This window comes from Planococcus citri, chromosome 1, assembly GCF_950023065.1.
Source record: "Planococcus citri chromosome 1, ihPlaCitr1.1, whole genome shotgun sequence".
Classification (NCBI taxonomy): domain Eukaryota; kingdom Metazoa; phylum Arthropoda; class Insecta; order Hemiptera; family Pseudococcidae; genus Planococcus; species Planococcus citri.
The window spans coordinates 53,286,040-53,310,688 of NC_088677.1; the positions used below are offsets into that span (position 1 = coordinate 53,286,040).

A 24,649-nucleotide genomic window follows, 5' to 3' on the forward strand; every position below is an offset into this window, starting at 1 on the left:
GTACTTATTTTCTCAAAGCATTGGACCCCTTCCCCATCATCAAGATTAATGGATAACTGGTCTAGTGGTCAGAGGAAAAACCTCTACTTAAAATTCCTTCCGTAACTCTTCTTTCATTTTATTTGTACAAAGATGAGAAGAGCTAAAAATGTTCAGTGCATTATAATATTTTTTTTGAAAAGAAGACTATTTTGAGACGATGGAACATTATTTTTCCATTTATACAGAATGAGGAGAGGTGTGGAAAAGAGTGGAGGGGAGGGAGGTGGGGGTGGAGATATATGTAATTGAATCGAAATTCAAATAGTGAGCTATAGCACAGTGTGTAAAAATGTTAAAATTCACATAATATTCTATTTTTTGAAAATAAAAAAATGAAGGACTTTTCAACTCAATTTCCATTTAGAGAATAGAAATTGTACAAGTATGATTTTTTTAATGATTAAACTTCAGATATTTATTGAAAGGAAATTGAAAAATCTATCAGAAAATACGAGCATTAAAATGAGACCGGTTTTGAACTACATACGAATATATTTTTTACTTGCTAAACATGTGGTCAATTATGGTCTTAAAACACAAATCTTTTTTCAGTTTTGATTACGTGTAGTAATTTTTTGCACGGAGTCCCTCATAGGAGTCATAACGTTACTACTGCAAGACACCTACTCATTGTTACAAAATTCCTGCGTTAGATCTGTATTAGCCTCAAAAAGACTGAATTTTTCAGTTGAAAATAAAAACTCCTAAAAACGTTTTTTTTTTTTTCAAAATTGTTTAAAATCAAATCCAATTGAATTATCGTTTGTTTTTCGTTGTACATATAAAAATGGAAACACTTTGAGGGAAGGAGAGGCCAGAGAGGAGGGTAAGTGGTGAAAATCGATGAGACGAGCATTTTTTAGTGCATATTTCATCCTTCTACTCGTCGTATGCATAGTGATTTTTAAAAAAAAATAAAAATCAGTGTTTTATTTATGCTTTTCCGCAATAAAATTAAAGACTCTATTCGAAGTCGATTTCCTAGCTTCCATCGCATTATCTGAAAACTTTTTCAACCGAATGGATAAAATTAATAAAAGTACATCGAACATCGAGACGATTCTAAATTTGGATTACTTCTCGTACTTGATGCATAAGGCCTCATCATCCCCCCTCAAACCGCACACATACGCGTTATTTTAAAATGACATCATTCTCGTAAACAAATCGAGTTTTTCGGTTTAATAATGTATTGTACTCGTATAAATGTATGACACTTAAAATTCGAAAACGTCAACGAACGTTCATTAAACACATGTACACATACAGCGACGTATAGTTTTGAAGTTTTTTTTTTTCAAATACGCCTGCGTGCGTTGTGAGCTCATAAAAATCGACATTGACCTTGTATCATTGTTTTGTGAATGGGTACATACTCGAAATTATCAACCCTCTAAAAAATTTATATTTCCTTCGAAATCGACTTTCTTTACAAAATCAGTTATCATTTCCATCAACTACGCTCATATGGTACCTACATACATACATCATATTATGTATAAGCTCACAATTCCTAAATTTGAAAATAGGTAGTTTCAAAAAAATACATGATAATTATGATGAAATTGACAAGGTTCAACTTCATGTTCTCATCACTTTTATCGAGTATCTAGGAAATTTTTTGAAAACATGTAATCATAGGGAAGTTGTCTGCAGAATTTAAGCAGTAATGGTCGGAAGGTTTCGTTTTCATTCTGTTTGTTTGTTACGTTTAGGTATTTATGTTGGGATTTTTTTTATACCTTGTCGGGCGGTCCGACCGGATTTTTACAGAAATTTTGAATTTGATTGTTGCACTCGATCATAAAAAAAATAAGATTATTATTGTAAGTTGTTCAGAAAAGTTTACATGAAGAAGTTCAGAAGTACACCTTGTGTAGCCTTGATCTTGACTTAGTACACATCGCTGTACTTTTATGTATCTATACCTACTGAGATGATTTAAAACCATAGCGGTCGCGCTGAAGGCGATTTTCGTACTATACGTATGTATAGGTGATTATTACAAGCATATAAATTAAACTGCCGGTCTGTGGTGATCGTAATTGAATGATATCGATTTCACGTTAATAATTTATGTATATAGTAGTTGCTTTATGACTACCAGGTCCAAAGTACTATCTTGCTGGGTTATATAAGAGAGACTCTCTGTATCTGGCATACTCAGCTCAAGTCTTCACAATCGTTCGTCTTCGTACGTATTGAAGAGATATTTATAAATCACATTGTTCCATGTATACATATTATGTAGTTAATTATGTACGCTATCGTTGATTAACAACACTAGAACCCGCATCTTGCTTTGCCTTTGTGCAGATGAAATGAAATAAAAAAGAAGAAAAAAATACACGATAATTGATGCATTCGATGGGCTGCCAGTTGAGTTACGTTTGTTCTGTAACGAGCTGTTATTTTGTTCATTGACCGAAATTTTTTTCTTTTTGTGGCAGTGACCTGTGAATTTTATACCTGCAGTGGTTCTAGGTCAAAGATACACTTTATACTATGTGTATTTGAGCTCATATTATACGAGTGGCGTTATTGTAATTTAGAGGAGTGTGCCATGGAACAGGTGAACAGGGTAATTATTGAGAACCTTCGGAGAGAAGTTGAAATTTGATTATTTGTTGTAGCGTGGCAGAGTGATGGGCGAATCTACGTAAATGTATAAAAATTTAACTAGAAAAAATTCTACTTACGCCATTCTGGATGTTGAAAATCCTGCTTCAATTTTTACTGGAAAAATGTAAATCTTGCAAGATTTTTAAAGTTGATTTCAAGGGAAATAATGAAAAAAAATGTATCTCGTGAGGTTTTTCGATAAGATAAATTTAAAATTTGAAAATTTTTCCCAATTTTTTCATCGGTGAAAATCCATTTTCTGGGTCAATCGAGCATCCTACAAAAGAAATTCAAAGAACTGAACCATGGGACATTGAAATTTCCATTAGTAAAGTTGAAGTCCGATTACATTTCTTTTGGAAAAAAATATTCAAATGCTCAATTTCACTTTTCGATTTTTTGTAGTTTTTGAAATTCGAATTTTGATCTTTTCCGATCAAAAAATAAAATTTTAAGAAAATGAGATTATAAGTTTAAATTTGGTTCGTATTTTATTTCGGCCTCCTAAAAAACTGGTGGCGATTTTGAGTTGTTTTGAAGCCTCCTGCAGATTTTTGGATTTCTAATTTTAATATGTACTTTTAAAATTGATTTATTGAAGTTCGCCGAAGGCTTAAAAACGGCCCAAATTCGTCACCGATTGATTTGTATGGTTAAAAATAGTGTAGGAATCAAATGTCAATTTTTTACTTCAATTTGATTAAATTTTGATTTTTTTAAAAAGATGATATAATCCAAAAATTTGAAAATTTTTAGGCTGATGTAAAAAGAATGGGAGAGGATTATCTACTTCAAAGTCAAGTTTGGGGCGAGAGTTTTTCACTAAACTGTTTTTGACTTCGTTTTTCTATCTTTTTTTGTATGTATCTCAACTCAAGCCAACCTGAAAGAAGCAATGAAAATTTTTGAAAATTCGAAAAAAATATACCTAACCCGAAAATTTTTAACAGGATTTTTTTAAAGTACATAATAATTTACTCTGTTGAGTTTGTCACCTTTTTTCAGTTTTAATGGAAACCAAAGGGAACAAAATTATATTTCCCTAAATCATCTCTTCTCAGGTTAGGGAGAGAGGTTTGTTTCGGTGAAAGATTCCACACGTGGTATGTAGTGTTTTAGTATGACCCGACTATTTCATCTTACCCCGCCCCTAAATTGAATTCTATTTTAAATCCCGGCTAAAACTCTGCAGCAGAGATTAAAATTTAAAAATTATCGTCTAATTAAACCACACACCTTCCTTCTACGGGTAAAAATGAGAAAAAACGCCATTAATGTTCCATCATTGTTCATTGACTACACACAGGCGAAATTTTAATCACGATGGTATCTCGTGACGTGCTGGATACTTACACGTTGACGTACCTACTCTTTTGAATGTTTGCATATGAAAATAGAAGGGAAAAAAATTCCAGCCAAAGCAGCGAGATACACGCCAAAGTAATATGTACATAGTCGTGTAATTTTAGTGATAATGTTTCCAGGATATAGTTTCCATATTTGTGCGCGCCGCATAAACTGACACGTGGGATGGTTTCATAATTAAGCGTATTGGATGCGACTGCGGCGCGGCGTAAGATAATAATCTGTGTTTTTTAATATCGGTCCTTCTCCTTGCCTATAGCTTTGCGCATAGAGATGGTTCGGAAGTCATATATGTACTCGTATGTGTAGGTTCATTTGAAATATTCCACGTTTATGTAAATGAACTTCGAATGGGGGAAATATCGCGGTACTTTGCTCCCTCGGTACGTAGAAGCGCGAGCAAGTAAAAGAATTATGGCGTAAAGGAGTGAGAAAGAGAGCGACTTTGCTCGAGTTGAGATGTATTTTTCAAACCCGATGGCCAATTGGTCCAGCATGTAATTTAATCTCGACTGTACATATTAGGTACCGATACCTACTGATAGGTACTCGATGCCATCAGCGATGATTTCTTTTTGGTCGACCGCCACGCCAAGATAATTATATTAAAAATTGGGTGTTTTTTGCCACCGAAAGTCAAAAATATAAGTGTAAATTTTCACGTTCGACATGTCCAAGTTGAAGGAATATTTGTGGGTATCCATGTATATATAGCTCGATGTCCTTGAAATGACAATGTATAATTTATAACAAATTAATTACAACGTGTTTGTTTTATTAATAGATAATAAATGCTGTAACACCTCTCGATTTTGCCTTTTTTACCTACATTAAGTATACAGGGTGTCCCATCAGGTGACTGCCATTCTTCAAAGTTATCTTGAAATTTGAAGAGGTAATTGTTTGAAAAAAAGTTTTTCAATATGGTTTTTAATATCTACCCACGTATAATCGAATTGAGCAAACGAGTTCTCATTAGTAAAATCATCCTGAACAGTGAAGGGGCAAAAAGAACTTTGGTAAACAGTTTTGCTAATTGAATCTAAAATAAGTAGGTTTGGTATAGAAATTTGTTGGAGCCTGGATAGGGCTTCCTACAGAAATATAACAGTGTAAAGGAACAAATTTAATAATACGTGAGTCAAGCCGGTGTGCACGACTTGAAACCGCGGATACTATATAGGTAGCTGTTAATTTGAAGAACCGCGAACACGAATATAGTTTACTTATTTGAATTGGTATATGTGCGCCCTATTTTTCGATTTTTTTTCTTCAATATTCGTGAATTACAAAGTATGTGTTTATATTTAGCGAGATATTTGGGGATCGAAATACCGATAATTACCGTAATGGAACGAAGAGCTATCGAGGTTTTGCCATTTTAATTGAGTGTTGAATTTATAATTCCTTTTAAATAACGGTATACGTTGAACGGTCGTTAAACGCGAGTTTTTTCAACTAATTTGATGGAGAAATAAATGAGCTGAAGTAGGCTTGAGATTGTTGAGATGATTTTCATAAGGTAAATATGATGAGGATGTACAAGGTGCTTCTAAAAAGTAGAATGCAATTGAGAAAATCGAAATTTTTTTCAATTTTTCGGGTGAATTTTCAAAAAGTTGTCCCAGGAGGAGGGAGTTTTTAAAAATTGTGTTGTACATTTTTTTTGAAAAATTTTTAAATATTTTATGGGTAATGTTCTGCATTTGCACTCTAATTAGTGATCAAAAATTAAATAGCACCCAAAAGAAAATAGAACAGTTTTTCAATTAAAATTAGATGAAAATTGCTTCAGAAAAAATTTTAAAGAAAATCCAAAAATACATCACCTAAGCCAAATTTCAAGTTTTGAATTTCATTTTTCGATTTTTGACGAATTTTTAAAAATTCAACGTTGTTTATTTTCCACGAAAAAGATCAAAATTTAATGAAATCGAAGTGGAGAGCTAGAATTTGATTTAGGTACGAGTGACTTACCAATGTATTTTTGATCTATGGATTGAATTAGTGATGGTTTTAAGTATTTTTTAGACCTTGTGTTGATTTTAAGATTTTACATTTTTGAAAAAACTATCATAAAAAGGACACGAAACCACTACTAATCGATTTGAGAGATTGAAAATTAGATTTAATGTAAACCAAGATTGACCTTTTTATCTTGATTTTATCAAATTTCAATTTTTTCATAAAAATTGGACTCAATTTGAATTTTTCTAAAATTGGTCAAAAATCTAAAAATATTGTACTATCAACACCCCTGAACCGAATTTAACTGTTTTGGATCATTCAGGAGCCTCTAGCACTATTTTTAAACTCTCGGGAATGCGTAGAAATTGATTTGGGAAGCTAATAATCGTGCATGCAGAATTTCTCCACGAACTGAAAATTTTTGATTTTTGAATCTTATTTCTTATGAAAATATGCTGTTTAAAAAAACTCACAAGGTGTCCGCTTGAAAATACTCGATTTTTAGCTGCTCTAATTAATTTGCAAGCCCTCTGGGGAAAGCTAAGATCACCCTACAGACCATCAATGAATGACCGAAAATGGTGAAATTTATAGTTTGTGGGAGTTGAATATTGCTTCAAAACTAACTTTCATAATGTTTAGTACTAAATAAAATATTTTTAAATAAGTGCATAAAAGAAGCATAAAGTTATCGAAAATAATTAACTTTGAATTTTCAAAAATTTGCTAAAAACAAACAATTTTTGCAACTAAAATTTTCATGCAGCTTGATCCCTTTCAAATCAAAGACAGATACCTCTAGACTAAAGTTTCCCTTATCGGTTCGAATATTTTCTCATGAAACCATTCTCCATAATCTTCTGGAAAAAAATCACATCAATGAACAATTTTCTCTTTTCTCCTTCGAAAGTCACTAAAAATGCACAACGAGGCATTTAAGCCAAAGGAAGAAGAATCGGCCGAAGTGTATTTAATTACTTGAAAAAGTACTCATCATTATACTCGTTTAATTTTATTTATAAAATCAATCAATCAATCGACCTGTACATACAGACTCGAATAGCAGAGCATTCACCAATTAACGACAGGCAAAGCGTGAACAATGAGGAAGTTGTACTTGTATTGTGCAGTATACGAGATGCAATAATTACATCGGCTGAGCAGTTTTGTTGTAAAAATAACAATAATAATTGGATGATTAATTAGTACGAATCGTCGTCGTCGTCGTCGGCATCGCTGCAGTGATTTTAATGATGACGGGGAAAGTACCTGCTACAGCTTGTACTTTCAGTGTGTTTTCGAAATTAGTCAAAGATGGTCAATTGTGCACCTACGTGTGATTGTACAAATATGTACAGTACACGAGTCAATGAATAGGTACTAGATAGGTGTTTATTATTTTCGTCGTAACATAACATGTGTGTTCTATGTAGTGTGTACAGAATATGTTAGAAGATCCTCTCGTTGTAGTACTCGTACTCGTATATAGCTTCGCGTGTAGATTTCAAATTCTCTAGCGAGCTTAATTATCAAAGTTATTGTCAAGGTCAACGTAGGGCGATATCGAGAGAAGAAAAATTTTTGCAAATTTTTATAAATTCTTCGTAAATAATATGCAAACGAGGAAGGATGTATTAGTATGGTAGAAGCGAGCTAAGGGACCTTGTATGTACCTACATACAGGCGACAAAACGATTCTGTTTGGATTTACTCGACTCGAGAGAGTAGATTATAATTTAATTCACAAAACGATCCGATAAATTCTTCTTTATACAGGGTCTGTATATTATAAGGAGTACTGCGAAAGGATGATTTTGTTACCTGAAATAGCCAAATGTGAGGGTTACCCAATCAAACGAGCATATGGTTGGGAAAAGTTTAAATTGTGATGAGTTTTTTTTCCAAAGTGCGTGTGCGGATACACGAGCTCGTTGTATAAATTATCGTGGCTCGTTATTAAAAAGAAAAGAGCCGATTTTCGAAGATATTTTTGATACAGACGTGGGTTCTATTTGGAAGATTGTTGATAAAAACGAGTAACAAATGGTTAATACGAGCTGTGGTATAAATCAGGTGGCAGAGAGAGAGCATATGGGTTATGATTACGAAGGTATTTTCACAGAACGTACCACGCAGGTGAACGATTTTCGAGTCATGAACCCAAATTGAGTTCGATGAGTACGAGTAAATTGCTATAGACTATACACAGGGTGCATAAAAATTAAGTGGTGTAGGATGAGTGACGTTGATGGGTTGATTTTGAGATGCGAGGATCTAGTTTAAATTTTTGGAAGTATAAATTTCCACAAAATTTTACAAAATGAATTGGGAAGCAAAAATTCACTTTATACCTTAATATTTTCAACATGCCAACTCAACTGGAGGTGGTTTCAAGCAATTCTGAAGTCTTCAGAAACATTTTGAAAATTACAGTAGTCCAAAAAAAGTCATAAAATTTGACAAAATCAACTATTTTAAATTTTCTAGAACTAGGTTCTCACCGCTCCCTCCTTCCTGCTCCAATAATGAATAAATTTTTCTCGCAATGCAGAAAAACAGCAACGTGCATTTCAACGACAATAATTCACGAAATTCTCTTCTTATACGTAAGTTGACGCACTGTCGATAAAAAATTCAATAAAATTCACCTCCCAATTCGTTAAAACGAACACGTAATCTAGTCGTAAATCTCGAACTTAAAAAACAAAAACGAGCCAGACTTTTGGACTTTTACGAGTTAGATATTGTTACATTGTATAGTAAGCTACGTACACTAAACGTATACGTTTTAATCGATTTAAACGCTATAAAAAAAAATCTAAGTTGAATTATATCCGCATTTTATAGCATCTGTTGATTATAATGTAAACACAAGATATTATACACGTTAAGTTCGACACGAAAGAAGGGAGCGAAAAAGATATACGCGCTAAATTGCGTTTTTTTTTAGGGTTCGAAAATAACTTTTTCTTTATTACTCGAAACTGACAGTGTAGAAATATTCATGGCTGGTCTCCAACAGGCTAAGCTTTTTTACACCGTTAAAAATAATTTTTGGTATTATATTTTCTCGGGTACATAGCCTAAGCAAGTGCAGGAGAGCGGAGCAGGCGAATAGATAGATCCGATCACGATGCCGGAGTCGGTGCCGTTAACGAAAGAAATATGGAGCAGTTTTAAACGTCTCTCTCGTGTATAGAGCTCGAGTGCGAGGAAAAAATTATGGCATTTGAAAGTGATAAATTTATGTAGCTTGTCGAACAGAGCTTAGAGCGCCAGCGGTAGGAAATGAGAACGTAATTGCGTCGATTTAAACGTTGCGTTGGGAGAGAAAAAAAAAGAAAAAATACGGAATTTTCGGATGCCTCATTCAATTCTTTGTTTAGAATGGCAATTGCGACACCGAGTGAAGGTGTCAGTGTGACTGCAGAATGGCGTAATGTAATTTGGAGGCGTGCGAAGAGCGCATCTGGTAGGATTTAGGTGTTCGTACGAGTTAAGAGTATGTAGGTACGTAGTATATGCGAAACAACGACATACGTTCTATGCACCTCTTCACAGAGGGCTGAATTTTATCGAGTTGTGTAAAATTGACCTGTTTCTGCGAATTGAATACACATAGTGAGAAAAACAATACAAACGGTGCTATCTGTATTATATTGACAAGGTAAAATTATCTCGAGATTATGGAGAAATATGTACCAATAGGGTGAAAAATTTCACATAAGTTCGCATCAATTCGATCATGACCATCGGACTATATTATAACTTATAAATCAACCGAGAGGACGTTATTACAGCCTCAAGGTACGCAAACTGGTCGTAAAACATAGGAAAGTTTTAGAAACTGCGATACGTGACTGAAATGCACAGAGCTTTATATTGGTAAAGGCATGCAGGCACACTTGCCGTCGACTAGAACTACATATCTAGCTGACTGCAATTGGTCAAATTGCTGCAGATTTTTAAATCCTATAATAGGAGACTTTTGTGTTAATTTTAATCTCCAGCGCGGTGTTCGAAAAGGCTTCCCTTATTTGTCTAATAAAACGAGAATACTCTATGTACTCCATACGTCAGCTGATTTAGTACCGGATGAAACATCCGTTCGTGCTTACATTTATTACCGAGAAATAATCATTTGGTTGTACTCCAAAACGCATTGATCGTTTGTGGAAGTTGCACTTTTCGTGGAATTTAAGTATTTTGCTATTGTTTAGATATTCAGTGAAAGGCTGTGTATGTATGTATTTTTAATTGCTTCGTAATTGACGATGATAGTGCTAGGAAGTGGTTTGTTTACTTTTAGTGTATGTTTTGATATTTATTTTTAGTGTTTTTTAATTTTTTTTTTCACGGAAGTAGCCTACCTATTGATATCCGGAATAGTATTTTGCGAGAGATTTCAATATAGATATTGGTTTATTATGATGAGGATCTACGATTAATTAAATTTATAGATACCAAAGATGCATGCTGAAAATTTGATTTATTCGTTCCCAAACCATCGAATAGTGAACTGATAATAATCCTTGTTTCAGACAATCCTGTGAAAATGGGCGGGGTTTTGAATTTTCCAAAATTGTTTCAAAATTGCTCGAACTGATGAACAAAAATTATCTTTAAAAAACCTTTTTTCTAGTCTAATTTGAATTATAGTCATTTTAGAGAAACAATTTTTACAGTAATGGGAAAACAAATGAGAAAATTTGGGTTTTTGTGGAGTGGAGGGGGGGATTTTTCAAGAAACGTTATAAAACATCAAGAAAAAAAAACTTTTTTGCTGTCATCAAAAACGGTCTTCAAAACGGTAATGATTTTGACGAGTTTTTAAAAAGCAGCTGAAAATTGAATCCTGTCATAAATTCGACATTCCGAATCGATTGGTGCAGATAAATCTCAAGTACGAGATGATGAATTTAAAAGTTGATATTTTTACACATTTAAATTCTCAAATTAGAAAAAAAATCCAAATCATCAATATTTGTAATAAGTATTACTCAAAACTTCTTATAGGTAGGTATTTTAAAAAATTTATCGTCCGAATGAATTGCCTTCATTTTTGAGCCGATTCAAAACCTTCACCTAAATTTGACGATTTTGGATTTTCCCCCAATTTGAGATTTTTATCTTGCAAAAAAAATGTACTTTTCATTTTGGATTTGCGATTCATCTGTCCTAATCTATTTGGAAAGTCGAACTTATGACAGGATTAAATTTTCAGCCACTATGATTTTCTGAAACAACTGAGCGTTGTTCAAGACTTGCGGAGTTTTTCAAAAAAAGTCTCTTGAAAACCAGGTAGGTATGCTATATCTATACTCTGTAATTTTGTTCATTTTTATTTTTATAGATTCTAGTAATGCCTATTCTCCCCAAAAACCTAGTATTTTGTGATGAAAAAAATATAAAATTTTTTTTTTCAATAGTAACTGATTTTTGGGAAATAAACGTTGAGCAACATCAACCCTCACAGTTAGTTTGTAATATTAAACTTTCCATGTAAAGTCATATTTTCAGATTTTTTAGGTCATAAAATTCCTTGCTGTAAGCATGAATTGTAGGGCGAGAAGGGGGGAGGAGAGGCCTCCATAATTTTGAAAATAAAATTAATTATTTGTAATTGGGTACCCGGTACTTACTAGATATGTTGTCAAATTTTGGACATTTTGGAGGTTTCAACTTCTCTCTCCTCTCTTCCTTTACTCCAAAAATAGCCTTTGAAGCCCACTGGTTAAGCGACTCAATCTTCAAAGTTTTTGAATATTTTATGTGTCCCACATGGAGTGGTGTAGCCTGTAATAATACTAATAATTTTTTGAGCATTTTTGCAAGATATGGCTTCAAGATGAGAAAATAGTAGTCTAACATTTTAGTTGAAAAATATGAAAGTATTAATCTGTGGTAATTCTGGGGTAAAGTAAGTTCAAATCAATCATTTGGAAATTTTTTTTGGCATGCTCAATTCATTTTTTGATTGACATGGTATGTACTTACGATATTGATTATTTAACAGTGTTGTTTAAAATTGTGGTCTTGACTTTCATTCGAACTTCTGATTAAGATTAGGGTAGGAGGGAGGAAGAGAGGTGTAGGTAAATGAATTGTAAGAACACTTCAATTTTTAATTTTTCAGTTCAAAACAAGCCAGTATAATTCTGCTTGATGGATTATTTTGTACTCTCTTATTATGACTATGACTTCATTGATTAGATATAGGATTTTGATGGTACAATTTCTACAGAAGCTTTTAGTATAGGTGCCTGAATAAATTCATTTAAAATTCCTTAATTCTTAGCATATTAGTCAAAAAAAAGTGCTCAATGTATATCAGTTCATGTTATTGTTTGACTTGGCATTTGGCAGCCCGGAGCTTTTTCTGCTCCATTCATACGTAAATTACTAAAAAAGTTGGAAAAACCTTAGAGAATTAATGTGGAAAATTGGGGAAAATCCAAGGGTAAAAGTTCCTCAAAAAAAGGAAACTCTCGTGTACTTGTAGGTATGTTCGTGCCTGGCGAATGAGAAATTAAAAATTGAAATTGATTGCTGTTATCTATAGACCATAATCCAAGTAACGTTGCAAGTTGCAACTTATGAAAAATACACCTATAACTGCTGACTCGGTCTGGCAACAATATTGTTCTAGGAAGGTCCTGGGTGATTTTTTTGCCGACACGTAGGTATTCGTACGATGGCGTAATATTCGTATCGCGACGAAATACATATTAACATGAAGAAAAAAAACACGTATTTTCTTTCAATGGGTGGGTCCGCAACTCCGCACTTATTATCCCATTGAATGCTATAGCAACGATTAGTCACCACCAGTCGTCAACTTTGTAGAAAGCATGAAAATGAAATAGTGGATCGGATCAACGAACTATAATATTCGAGGTGGGTTTTTCATTTGATTTTAATTCCAATATTTTCGTGTAGTTTTCCTTTCCCGGCGTGTTGTGAAATTATTAGGGTTGATCACCCTTGTACAAGGTGAGAAAGTCGTCGAGGGGAAGATGACTCAATTTTCACGAAGAGTTCTTTCCAGAAGGCACGCCAATTTTTATAAATTATAAAATTGATGAAACCGAAAAGAAAATTGTAATACAAATAACAACACCAAAATTCATATAATTACGAGTATATACAACAATGAAACGAGCGAAAGTAGCACAATTGTCCCTCGAAGCAACTTCATTCTCGAATTTTTACATTCTCGATTTATGAATTAATGCAACAATATCGGAAACGCGTCGAGTTTATTTTTATAATACTTTAACCCAATTGGAAGACTTTTAATACTCGCGATCGGCTCCCTCTTGTTATAAATATGGCCACGCTAACCCACGATATTTTTTCTTCGGCAGGAAACTGAAACGCATTTAAAAACCTCCGTGTTACGGAATATAAAGCCAAAACATCCCACGAAATTCGTACTCTTAGTCGTAGTACTCGTGCTCGTCTCAGCGGATAATTGTTTTTATTATACAAATCATCTCGAAATCGCTTTGTTGTTTTGTATATGCCAAGAAGTGCTCTACTCGAGCGTATACAATATACATACATAAGTGTGACTATGAGTTGCATCTTTGTATAGATAGGTGCTTCATAAATAGTATACTTACATTATAGTACAAGTATGTATGAGCTCGAGCTTCGCGAGGAGATGCTCTCGAATAATGTTCAAAAATGGTGTAAAAAAGGTACCGCATTTTATATGTAGGCAAATGTATTATACGGTGTATGACATTCAGTTGTTTCGATCTCGTAGGTTTGGTTTTGGGCTCGGATATACAGGGTGTCCCATCGAATCATTGTTGTTGCAGTCTAGACTGAGATGTAATGATGTAGGAATGGACTCTGTCATGTTTTGATGGTTGCATATTTCAACAGGGTTTCGTTGTGGAGGTTTGAGATGCAAGTTCATTGCCTAATGTGCCATCATGGATAAAATTTTGATTTATCAGAACACTATCTTCGAGAGAGTGGAGGAAAAGGAAGGGAGAAAACCAAAATGAGTTGATCGAAATAACATATGAAAAACATTCAAAATATGTTGCATTCAAAAAAAAAGTGATAGTGCTTCAAAATTTGGCAAAAATACAAAAATCATCAGAAATTTCAAAAATTTCCGAAAAATTGCTACTTCTTTCTTTGTATATTATTTTTCATTGAATTTCAAAAAATTGGCGAATCTAGATTTTTTAAAGTAGGAAATTTTTTGAATAATTTTTTGATTTTTTTTCGTGAAATGGTGCGAAAAAAAGAAATTTTTAAATAACAGCTACTTTTCTGATCTAAAAACATGCATTGAGTTCATTTCGTCACAATTTCCTCACTATTCCAAAATATGACAGACGTTTGATGGGACACCCTGTATACATGAGGTATACTCTATGAGCTTCGCTTAAAATAGCAAACGGTGTTTTTATCACGGAGACATAATGCATTTAGTGTGCGTAGGCTTTGAATAGGCCTATTTAGGAAAGTGGCGGTCGTAAAATCGTGTGTAGTGTGTCAATTTGGTTTACTTACGTGAACTTTTTACTCGTGTATGTCTTTTAAAAGAACACCACTAACGTGGGAATAAGATCAAAGGAATCGTCGCTGGAAATTCGTCAAAGTCGTACTCTATTTGGTATTCATTTCCGCCGAGTCGAACTACCCCTTTCTTCCTATTGGGCGATAATTGGTCGACTACAGGCTTGATAATAATGATAAATGAAACGAGTAAGTAATAAATGAAAGAATAATGTGAGAAAGTAACTGCCTTCTCTAGAAGTCTAGTAGACCTACCCGATACGATGATCACGCGACGATTACTCACCTGGGTCGTCACGTGAAACATAGAAGGGTGCTGAATGAACGAGTTTTTCAAAGTTAAGTTTTAGTTTAGAAAGTTCGTATAGTTACGACCCTTTGAACTGGTTTACTTAAATCAATACGCAGCCTAACGGTAGGCTACTCTGAGTACGTGAGCGTGCATTTATTATTAAAAGTGTTAAATATGATTTTAGTATGCCAAGTGTTGTCATCGAAACGTGCCTAATGTGTTTAGAAAAAACTGCCAAAATAGGCGATCTTGGACTCTCAGTTTAAAATAGCATTGTTCTCCAAATCCAAATACCGGATACTCTAGTTTAGATTCGATTCGTAACTAGAATTCCAAAGATTAGCGAGACTTCTCGTTTAATTAGAAAAGTAAATTGAAGCACGAGAAAAGAGGCAAGAGGTGATGGAGAAACGAATTTCAGAAAAATTAATCTCGAGAATGTTTCGTCGTCATCGGAAGTTGGTGAAAAAGAAATGGAAAAAAGTAATTAAAAAAATCTCCAAATAAACCATCTTCGTTTCTCAATATAATCTTTTATATCTGAAACGTTCATTCTGCCGGAAAAATGATTTCCTTCTTGCTTTTTTTTTGGTAAATTTCTCGTCGTCGATTATTTTTTACATTGGTGAGTTTGTATGGGGTCTTGGACATGGAAAAAATTAATTTCTAGGGTACGATACGTCGTAATGATGTACGATGATGGGACTTGGTGAATCCGGATAGTAGATTGAATTTTTTTCGATTTTTTTTTACATAAATAATGCGACTTTCGATGACAAATTGTTTTTTTATTTTTTTTTTTTAGAATTTCTTCTTGGTTTTACGTTTTGGTTAGGAAAATGAATAGGTAGGGGATTTGATTGAAATAGTTTTCCGCCAACTTGGCTATAATATTTTTACTCGTATGTTGTGTGGTGATTTGATTACTTCATGATTCATGATTTCTGTGCTCGTATGTATGTATGTACCATACCATAATCGTTAAGCAGCGCTTTAAAAAGTACTCGTAAGTATTACGACGCCAGAGATTAAGTTATACAATTCTAAATAAAACTTTATCGATAAGACAATCAGCATTGTTGTCAACATGCAATGAGGAAAATCTTGAGAATGTTCTGCAATTTGATAAAGCATTCTGGCTGCTTGCTGCTGGTGAAAGAAAAAACGACGATCGATGGTACCACCTTCTCGTTTAGGAGCAATAAATACGTGAGTTGATAAATTCCCTGCAGTTGTGCGGTTGATGCGATAGAAGTTGCCTAGGTTGGGAATGCAGGTGTAGAAATCTGCAGACGTGATACGTATGTACCGGGTTCCAGGGTGGTAGATTTTCAACTTTTTTCGACATTTTTAATGGAATTTAGTAAAAAAAAATTGTGAAATGACCTCAGAAAGATGTGATTACAATTTGAGATTTTTTCAGTCAAGATTTGACCTCCTTTCCCAAATAAAAGCTTCCCAGGTTTCAGAATTTTTCTCCCAAAAAATTGTCTCTCTCGTTATTTCTATAGTTTGAAAATACGTAGTATGTAACATCAAAAAATTGAATTTTTCAGTCCTTCTCCCTCTCGTCCCCTCAAAAGAGAGGCAAATGAAAAATAAATTATTGGAGAAACATTCTTTTGGATAAAAATATTCGTATTTACTCGATCCATTAATTTTTTTCAATGTACATACATATTTTTCTCCCAAATTTTGGAAAAGAATCAAAGATGTGAAAATGTAAATTATAAGAAGGATGGGAAAAGAGTAGAAATATTGTCCAAGAATCTGCTAATTTTTGATATTTTTTTGAAAGTAATTTTTCTACATTTTTTGGCATGGCTTCTGTATAAAGATGAAAATTAACTTCTTTCTATACCCCTTTTGTGTACTACTTTCAATTTATCAAAAATTGAATGTGTTTTTTTTTTCATCTCAAAAATGTAATTTCTTCTTGATTTTGAAGCATAGAAGGTTTTTTTCACATTTTCTCGTTTTTCTGGAGCCTCCAGCAGAAATTTCGTATTTTTTCATGATTTGAAAATTTTTTTGGAACAATTTGAAATTAATTGCAGGCCAAAATATTGAGTGATATTACAAATTTATTATATTGATAATTCATGTTGAACAAGCTCACAAATTTATGAATCTGTTTGGGTTGACTAATCATGAAAATGAAGGATCTGAGCCGAATGCCACGAATCGTTTAGTTGAACGATAATACCTTGATATATGCACAATAGGCAATTTCTCAGTCGGTATGCCAGAGTAGTTGCGTTTGGTTGATTGGAAGGAGGAAAACATGCAATGTATCGAATATTGACTTCCATTGTTTACTCGGAGTAATTCTGCGATAATGTCAACATAGTCAACATAATGCCAGCATGCCTTATACTTATATAAGACCTTGATTATATTAATTTATTGTTAAAACGTATTTTCATATCACGCGACTATTTTTTTAATTTCTCTTTTATTTTTTTGTGTTTCAGGTGAGTTGAAATCTCAGTCATTACCAAGATCGGTATTTCTAGCAGGTACCTTTTATATTTTCCTACTTCTTACACATGCATGTTAATTTAATTACATAACGTAACGGATTAAAATAGTATTGTCAACTTCTCCTTAATTTTTATGAAAAAAGCACGAGATAATATCGTGTCTATAATATTACGTCAATATCTGTAGCATAGATAATATTCGACTTCGTTGTTGTTGGCGTATCTTCGTCGATACGAAAAAAAGATACCGTGACTTTTGAACTTTCTCTTCTAATAGATCGAAAACGAAGCAAAGATTGCAAACAAGCTTAGGTGTATTAACTTTATTGCTGAATTGTGAATTTATGAAACCGTAATTAGAAAAGAGGCTTTATATTATGTGGATTCTGGGCCGTCTGGGTCGTGCTTAAATCGGGATTTTTCCCCTGTAAATTATGTACGTACAATGTTTCCTGCGATGCGAAAAATACTCGTATAACGTGGCGAAGTTTGTTCACCTGCATCGAACGTTGTTGCTGTAATAATGGTGCAGATAACTGATCGGGTTTGATTGGAAAATTACGATGAGGTATAATTTACTACATAGCTGGTTTACTTTACGATGCAAATGTACGAGTTCGAGTATGATTTGATTGGATGTGGAGAAACGTTAACGTGAAAATTTTCTTATATGTGAGGGCGCATACGGAAAGGGTCCTTATGACCAAAAAAAAAAAAAAAAAAAGTTCTCTGAAATTGTTGTAGGAACCTGGGTTCCTACAACAATTTCAGAGAACTTTTTTTTTTTTTTTTTTTTGGTCGAATTGTCCCTTTCCGTATGCGCCCTCACATATCTTCGATTACCTACGGTGAATTCATTTTTTATTTTTCGAATCGCTGAGTTTGGTGAGAATTTACGAGGTTATGATGGAAATTCTGTATGGAAATATTTTTTTTTGATGATTGATTTAGTATTAGTGTAATCGTGTGCGTGTATTTGAAAAATCAGCTTGGAAGATTGGAAATTATGTGTTTAAAAACGTAATTGTACTGGAGAATTGATCATGTGATTGAGTAAGAGTAAGTGTAATGCTTTTGGGCCCATTTTGAATATCAGTTATGAGCGAATTACTCGAAGAAAAGTTGATTAATCGATTTTTAGAAAACTCAGTAATTTTACGAACCCTTTTTCATATACAGTCGTAATTTATTATTCGCGAATTCTGTAATGTTGGGAATTTGGATGAATTAATTGGATCATTTAAAATATATTTTTTAGTTATGATTTCATTTCTAGTAAAAAAAAACAAACAACTGTTGCACTTATATACTTGCGTTGTACCTACCTGTACCTACACTCTTTCTCCTCCTCCCTCATCTATCTTTTCCGTTTCAGTTTTCGGAGTCTAAAAGTAAATGCTTGTAAGCAAATTTTTCATTCTATTACTGTTCATCAATTTTGTAAAAAAATGTGATATCTAGTAATCATTTTTTACAATTAAATTTACACTATTTGAAATGTCACTAAGATTCTAAAGATGATATCTTGAAAATTCTATATTAATATACTGGAATCAATACTATCTATTAAAAATGCTTCCAGTGATGAAAAAATTGTTGAAAGTGGTAAATTTCTCAAAATTATTTGATAAATGACGTTGAAATATTTCGAAATAGGTTCAAAAGTATTTTTTTGAAAATTTTGTTGATTTATGCTTTTAAAAAGTGTTAATTCTTGTTTTTTTTTGTTTTCGAAAAAATGTTTATTTTTGTTTATGAAACATGTTTATTTTTGCTTTTGAAAAAATGTTGATTTTTTTTGTTTCTAAAAAATGTCAATTTTTGCTTTTAGAAAAATGTTATTTTTTTCTTTTAAAAAATTTTGATCGTTGCCTTTTATAACGTGTTCATCTTTGTTTTTGAAAAATATTCATATTTGTGCTGTAGAAATAGTCGTTTTTAAATTTTCCGAACGTTATACTGTATGAGGGAGGAGGAGGTGTTATGATACTTCAAAAATGTAATATGATGCAATAGTTGAAAATTACTTATTATTTTTGATTGTGGAAAACTTCAAAAAATTGACATTTTTTTGTTTAAATTTTTTGGAACCATATTTTTTTCTTTCAAATGTGTAATTTGAAATTTTCGCAGTGTATTTTAAGTGGTTCGTATTCTATTTAAATCATTACAATATTTTGAATGATTTTTATAATATTTTCGGGTTTTTCATTCTGGGCTGATTTTTGAATTTCAGACAGATGCAACCATCAAAACTTTTTTTAGGTTCTGGAGTCAATCTTCTTTGAGAAAAGAAATCTACTTTTAACCACTTTGTCTCTTTTCTAAAAACGTAGCAGTATGCATTCATTTTTCTCAGTTTTGTAGTGATTTTTGAGGCATTTAAGAAAGGAATACGTTTTTTCTGGATTTTCAAAGTCAACTGAGTATGAAGGCTTTGAAGAAATCAATGAAATTTATAATCTATGAGTCATTGACTCTATTTGCTTGTCACCTTATCAGTAAGAATGCTTCGAGACTTTGATATGACGTAGGTCTGACTACCTACATTACATAATTATGACTTTTGACTAGCCTACATCGAATGCATATTTACCCAAGTTTTCTGCGCTGTTAAAATTTTGTCTGCTTTCTGTAGATTTAAAATATCCTCTTCATATACGATATTGATAGCTTACGTTGGTTTCATACCGCAAGATATAGGAGTATCTCTGAACACGTTTCATTTTAAATTCATCTTATAAGCTTAGCAGGTAAAAATACCAGGGCAGCTTTGCTATTAAATTACTCGTGTATCTATCTCTGCAGACATATGTACTTGTCTAACATACTATAAGGCTTAACTCTTGCTGCTCGAATGCACGCTATAGGTACCTACTCTGAGTCATTTGCAGTCTAGCAAACTGGTATCTCTCCATCTGTATGGTATATCCTATGCAAATAAAACCTTGGATAATAATTTCGCATCACGCTATAGATATGAATTTAAATCAGTATACTAGGTCAGCCTATGCGTATAGTATACTCGGGCTCGGACTGCAGCAAAAAGCAAAAACAGCCGTTACGTATCGAACAACGTTAATCTTATTTATCACGCTTTGAAATATACATAATTTTACCAAACGGTGCAAAAAATTTTACACCAATATAATTGATTAGCAATGAACCTCGTTTAGACTTCGTTTCGCAATACCAAGAACTGCTACGAAAAAAAAATCCAACGACCCGATGTTTTTCTTCACTCACTAGGTAGTTAGTTACAAAAGAAGAGAGAATATTAGCGAAAAAAAATACGCGAAGTCAAATTTCCCCCCAATTACACGACCTTCTACAGTATTAATGACAATATTACAATACTATCAATTAGGATCGTTTACATGGAATGGTGTATTTATTCGATGGTACGAATTCGTTGTATTTGTGTATATTTACGTGCCTGTACATATGTATTACACAAGCATGCACATGCATTTATATTGGCTGGGTATGGTATGTAGGTACTTTTTAAAAACACCTTGTTGCAATAACAATGCAACCAAGGCAAAAATGAACGTCCACGTACCACGACGACGAAGGGATGATACGCATTATGAACACCCTATCTGGAGGTTATGACATTTCTGCTAATTTACCACCTCTAAGCCCTTGGCCCTCGGCCCAACTCGTGCCTTTTTATTCGCGTGTACAATTTTTAAACAGCTCTATAGGTAAGGTAGGCGTTAGGCAGCCATAGACCTATGTTTAATTCGCGCTCGATCGCATTGACATTTCGATTATTCAAACTCCGGATAGAGTTTTTTTTTCTAGCATCGCGATGGGGTAAACGAAAAGTCAACGTGTGTAGTATTTTTGGGGGCAAATGTACGCTACGTGGAGTAGATCGCGTGCGTATTTCGTTCGTTAAATGGTCTAGAATAATCTCCAGAGATTAGAGGTATCCCTTCGTGTTTTTGTACGCCAATATTGTCGCATAATAAGGTTTCGCAATCATTGTCTATTGCCATAAAATACCCTCGTATGTACGCTACTTTACTTGGTTGAGGAAAAACTGCAGTCGAGATGGGTTGAGAAGCGACATGTGTCTGTTTTAGGAGCAAAATGCATTGTCACGATAGGGGTTTGTTGTGATTTCTGTCTATTGGGGGGGATGAGACTTGATGAAAATGAAAAAATAGGGTGTGGGGGTGTAAGTCTGTAGATCGGTCGATAAAAGTGAGCAAATTGTTCATGTATTTGTAGAGGACTCCAGGTGTCTCTTTTTTGAGTCATTTTTAAGGTGATTTCGTGACTCGAAAAATTTCCGAGGAATTTGATCGGAAAATGACCCAAAAACTCCAGAAGAATCGTATCTATGCGAGTCAGTTACGATCGATTCATTGTTTTGATATTTTCAATCATTTACATCTTCAATTTATTAAAAAAGAAACAACTCTGTGTTAATTCGGAATTGGAATTCCATGAGGAAAAAAATTTCTTCAAAAGCTGATTTCACAGAAAGCGTCTAACTAGAATTGAAATTTGTCAGCTGAGCAATAAATGGTGACTTCTTTTTTTTCTGCGAATTTTTTTTCAATTCAGAGTATAGTTACAAAGGTCAGAGCATCCATGTTAAATTCTCCAAAAAATGATTCATCTGTGGAAATACATCCCTTCTTCCTCTTCATCAATAGAGCCCCGTGCCAATTTGTTGCTGCTTCTGTGTGTTTCTCAACTGCACGATAGATTTTAGAACGCAATCGACTCGCGTATTGTGTCACGATTCAGCATTTCATCGATAATTACTGAAAAAATTTCAAAATGTTCTTTCAGTATTGCGAGGGCAAATAAGTAGCGAGAAATTTCTAGTTACAGATCGAAGTATTTGTTACTTACTCGTGTGTTTTTCTGTCCTTATACATTATGCGTATGTATTAATGGTGATAAGCACTATTGTATGTGTGTTTCGTTTCCTTTTGTTCTGTGATCGCGTATGATCAAATCATTTTCTTCATCATCTGTATAACTCATCTGCAATCGCTATACAATCAGTTATGATTAGAAAGAATGTTTGTCATTGGCTCTGACTGATGCATATTTTGTTCCATTCCAAATGAAAGAATTCATTGCGAAATTATGCGAAAGTAAACATTGAAAATTTTTATGTAGATAGTACATACATAGGTATTATATTGAAAGATTACAAAAAACAGTTTTATTCATTTTTTACCTACTAAGGACGACAGTGACATGATAATGAAATAACTATTGATAAATGGTACGAATTATTATCAATTTCTCAACATTTGAAAAATTACCATCGATAAACCAATAATACGTACCTACATACGTAGACATTTTTTCGATCTGAATTCTTACCTAGGCTCCTACCTAATCTGCAGTCTATCTAGCTTCCTAACTACCTATCTAACGTCTATGTACATAGATAGAGATACTAGATAGCTATAGGTACAATGGACACTTGGGAATAATATCTATGTACTTTTTTATTACTCGTATCGCATACTTATACAGACTTTTGATTGACCTTCATTTTCATTAAATTGTATTGTTATCTTACTGTAGCCAGTTCAGACAGTATGTAGGTATTTTTGTTCAAGTGTGTTCAATTAAAAAAGCAATCACTTCAAAGATAAGGTCTTTGTTTAGTAATTGAAAAGAAAATAGAAGCTGTGGCGTGGCAAAGATCGTAGTTATCGAAAAATGAAGATAAATTTTCTGTGTATGTTTCAGTTATTTAGGGAATCAACCTGATTATTTATAGTCAGGGCGAAGTTTTATCAACAGATTTTACAATGTGTAAGAGTGATTCTTGTAGGCACACGGACATACTATGTACATACGTAATTTGAAATGTTGTGTCATAGATACCGATAAAAATTCGCGGTATGGGACGTCACATGTCGTCATGGGCGCGCATACAATACAAAAACTAACTAAGACTTGGTGAAAGATGCTAAAAACAGTCTGATGGGTGAAACTAGAACTGGGCATACAAACTTATGTGTAAGAGGGGAAAAAATTGGAAATTTAATTAAATCGAATTTAGTAATTCATTATGAGCGGGTATTTTTATTAGTTATGATTTATTGATAAGCTACCCTAGGTATTATCAATTTGATGATGAGTTTGATCGAATAGTCAGAGATGATCTACATATAGTCATACTACTGGTTATTTTTCCACAGTGTTTCAACTCGAATGTACAAATTTTCCAATTGGGTTAGTGATGATTCAGTGAAATTCAAATTCGGTTTTAAATTTTTAATTAATATGGGGAATTGATGAACCGTTTCCCACTCTCTTTTATCGAACGAACAGATTTTCCTTGAATAATTACCTAATGGATTTCCGCTAGGTGTTTTATGATTATGATATGAAAGAGCCAGTGAAATTTTACTGCTAGAGCTACATGAAAAACCTTAATGGTTAGGAAATTCCCCAACTTCTCAAAAAAATGAAAACACAAGGCACAAGAAATGCTAAAAAATTTTTATGAAGAAAAATTATCAAATTTTTATCCCTGAGTAATGGTTTTTAAAAACTTTTTCTGCTATTTTTAATTTTTTCATATGATTTCTGCTTTCATCTATCCAAGTATAGAATTTTTCTAAAGATAGGAAGGACTCTTTGGCACTAGTTAATTTCATCTTACAATCAAGGAACCATTTCAATGCACCAGCTTCGATTTGAAGAATCGATTGTGAATTTTTCAAAAACGAGCCAGGATCTCTAATTTTTGAATTTCCAGCCACTGAAATTAATTTTCCGATTTTTACCTTTTTGGAAAATATTCTCTCTCTTGCTGAATATTAATCTGTTATCATGATTTTTTTTGCAATTTCCAATCATACTGAACTGAAGTACAGCATGATTACAAATTTTTACAAGGGTGGGAAGGTAAAGGGTGTTGTAGGTCGCAAAGCTGCTGAATGGACATTCTAAAAGTAAAAACGCTGAATAATTATTACCTACATATTTTGCTAGAAAAAAAATTCGAATAAAAAAGATAATTTAAGGATTAATTTTTTAAATAATTTGATTCGAGTAAGATGATAATATTTATCAATTATTTCAATTTTCAAATTTTCTGTAGTTCTGCTGTTTATTTTAGTTCTGGAATTGTAGATAAAATAAGAGGATTTGAATTAGTCCGAATAAAAAAATTGAAAATGACCGACTAATTGGATAAAATGAAATTTGTATTTAATCGTCGTGTTGACCCCCCCCCCCCCCCTCCGAATGTTTAGCATGCCGGTATTCAGTTAATTTTTTTAGTCGAATTTCAATTTTACCATGAACCATGAGTTATTTTATCAATTTTTAGAAAGAAATCGAA

General features: G+C 33.2%; 1 protein-coding gene across 8 annotated transcripts in view; it reads left to right on the forward strand.

Moving 5' to 3' along the window:
* Positions 1-24,649, forward strand: part of raskol (Ras GTPase-activating protein raskol) — a 191,084-nt gene that overhangs the window by 112,326 nt on the left and 54,109 nt on the right. For 4 of the 8 annotated variants that reach the window (XM_065346106.1, XM_065346103.1, XM_065346104.1 and 1 more), the window contains one exon: positions 17,305-17,349. The exons of the other annotated variants lie outside the window; for them this stretch is intronic. In XM_065346106.1, the coding sequence (XP_065202178.1) occupies positions 17,305-17,349 (45 nt within the window). The remainder of the gene's footprint in view (positions 1-17,304; positions 17,350-24,649) is intronic. 8 annotated transcript variants of the gene reach the window in all.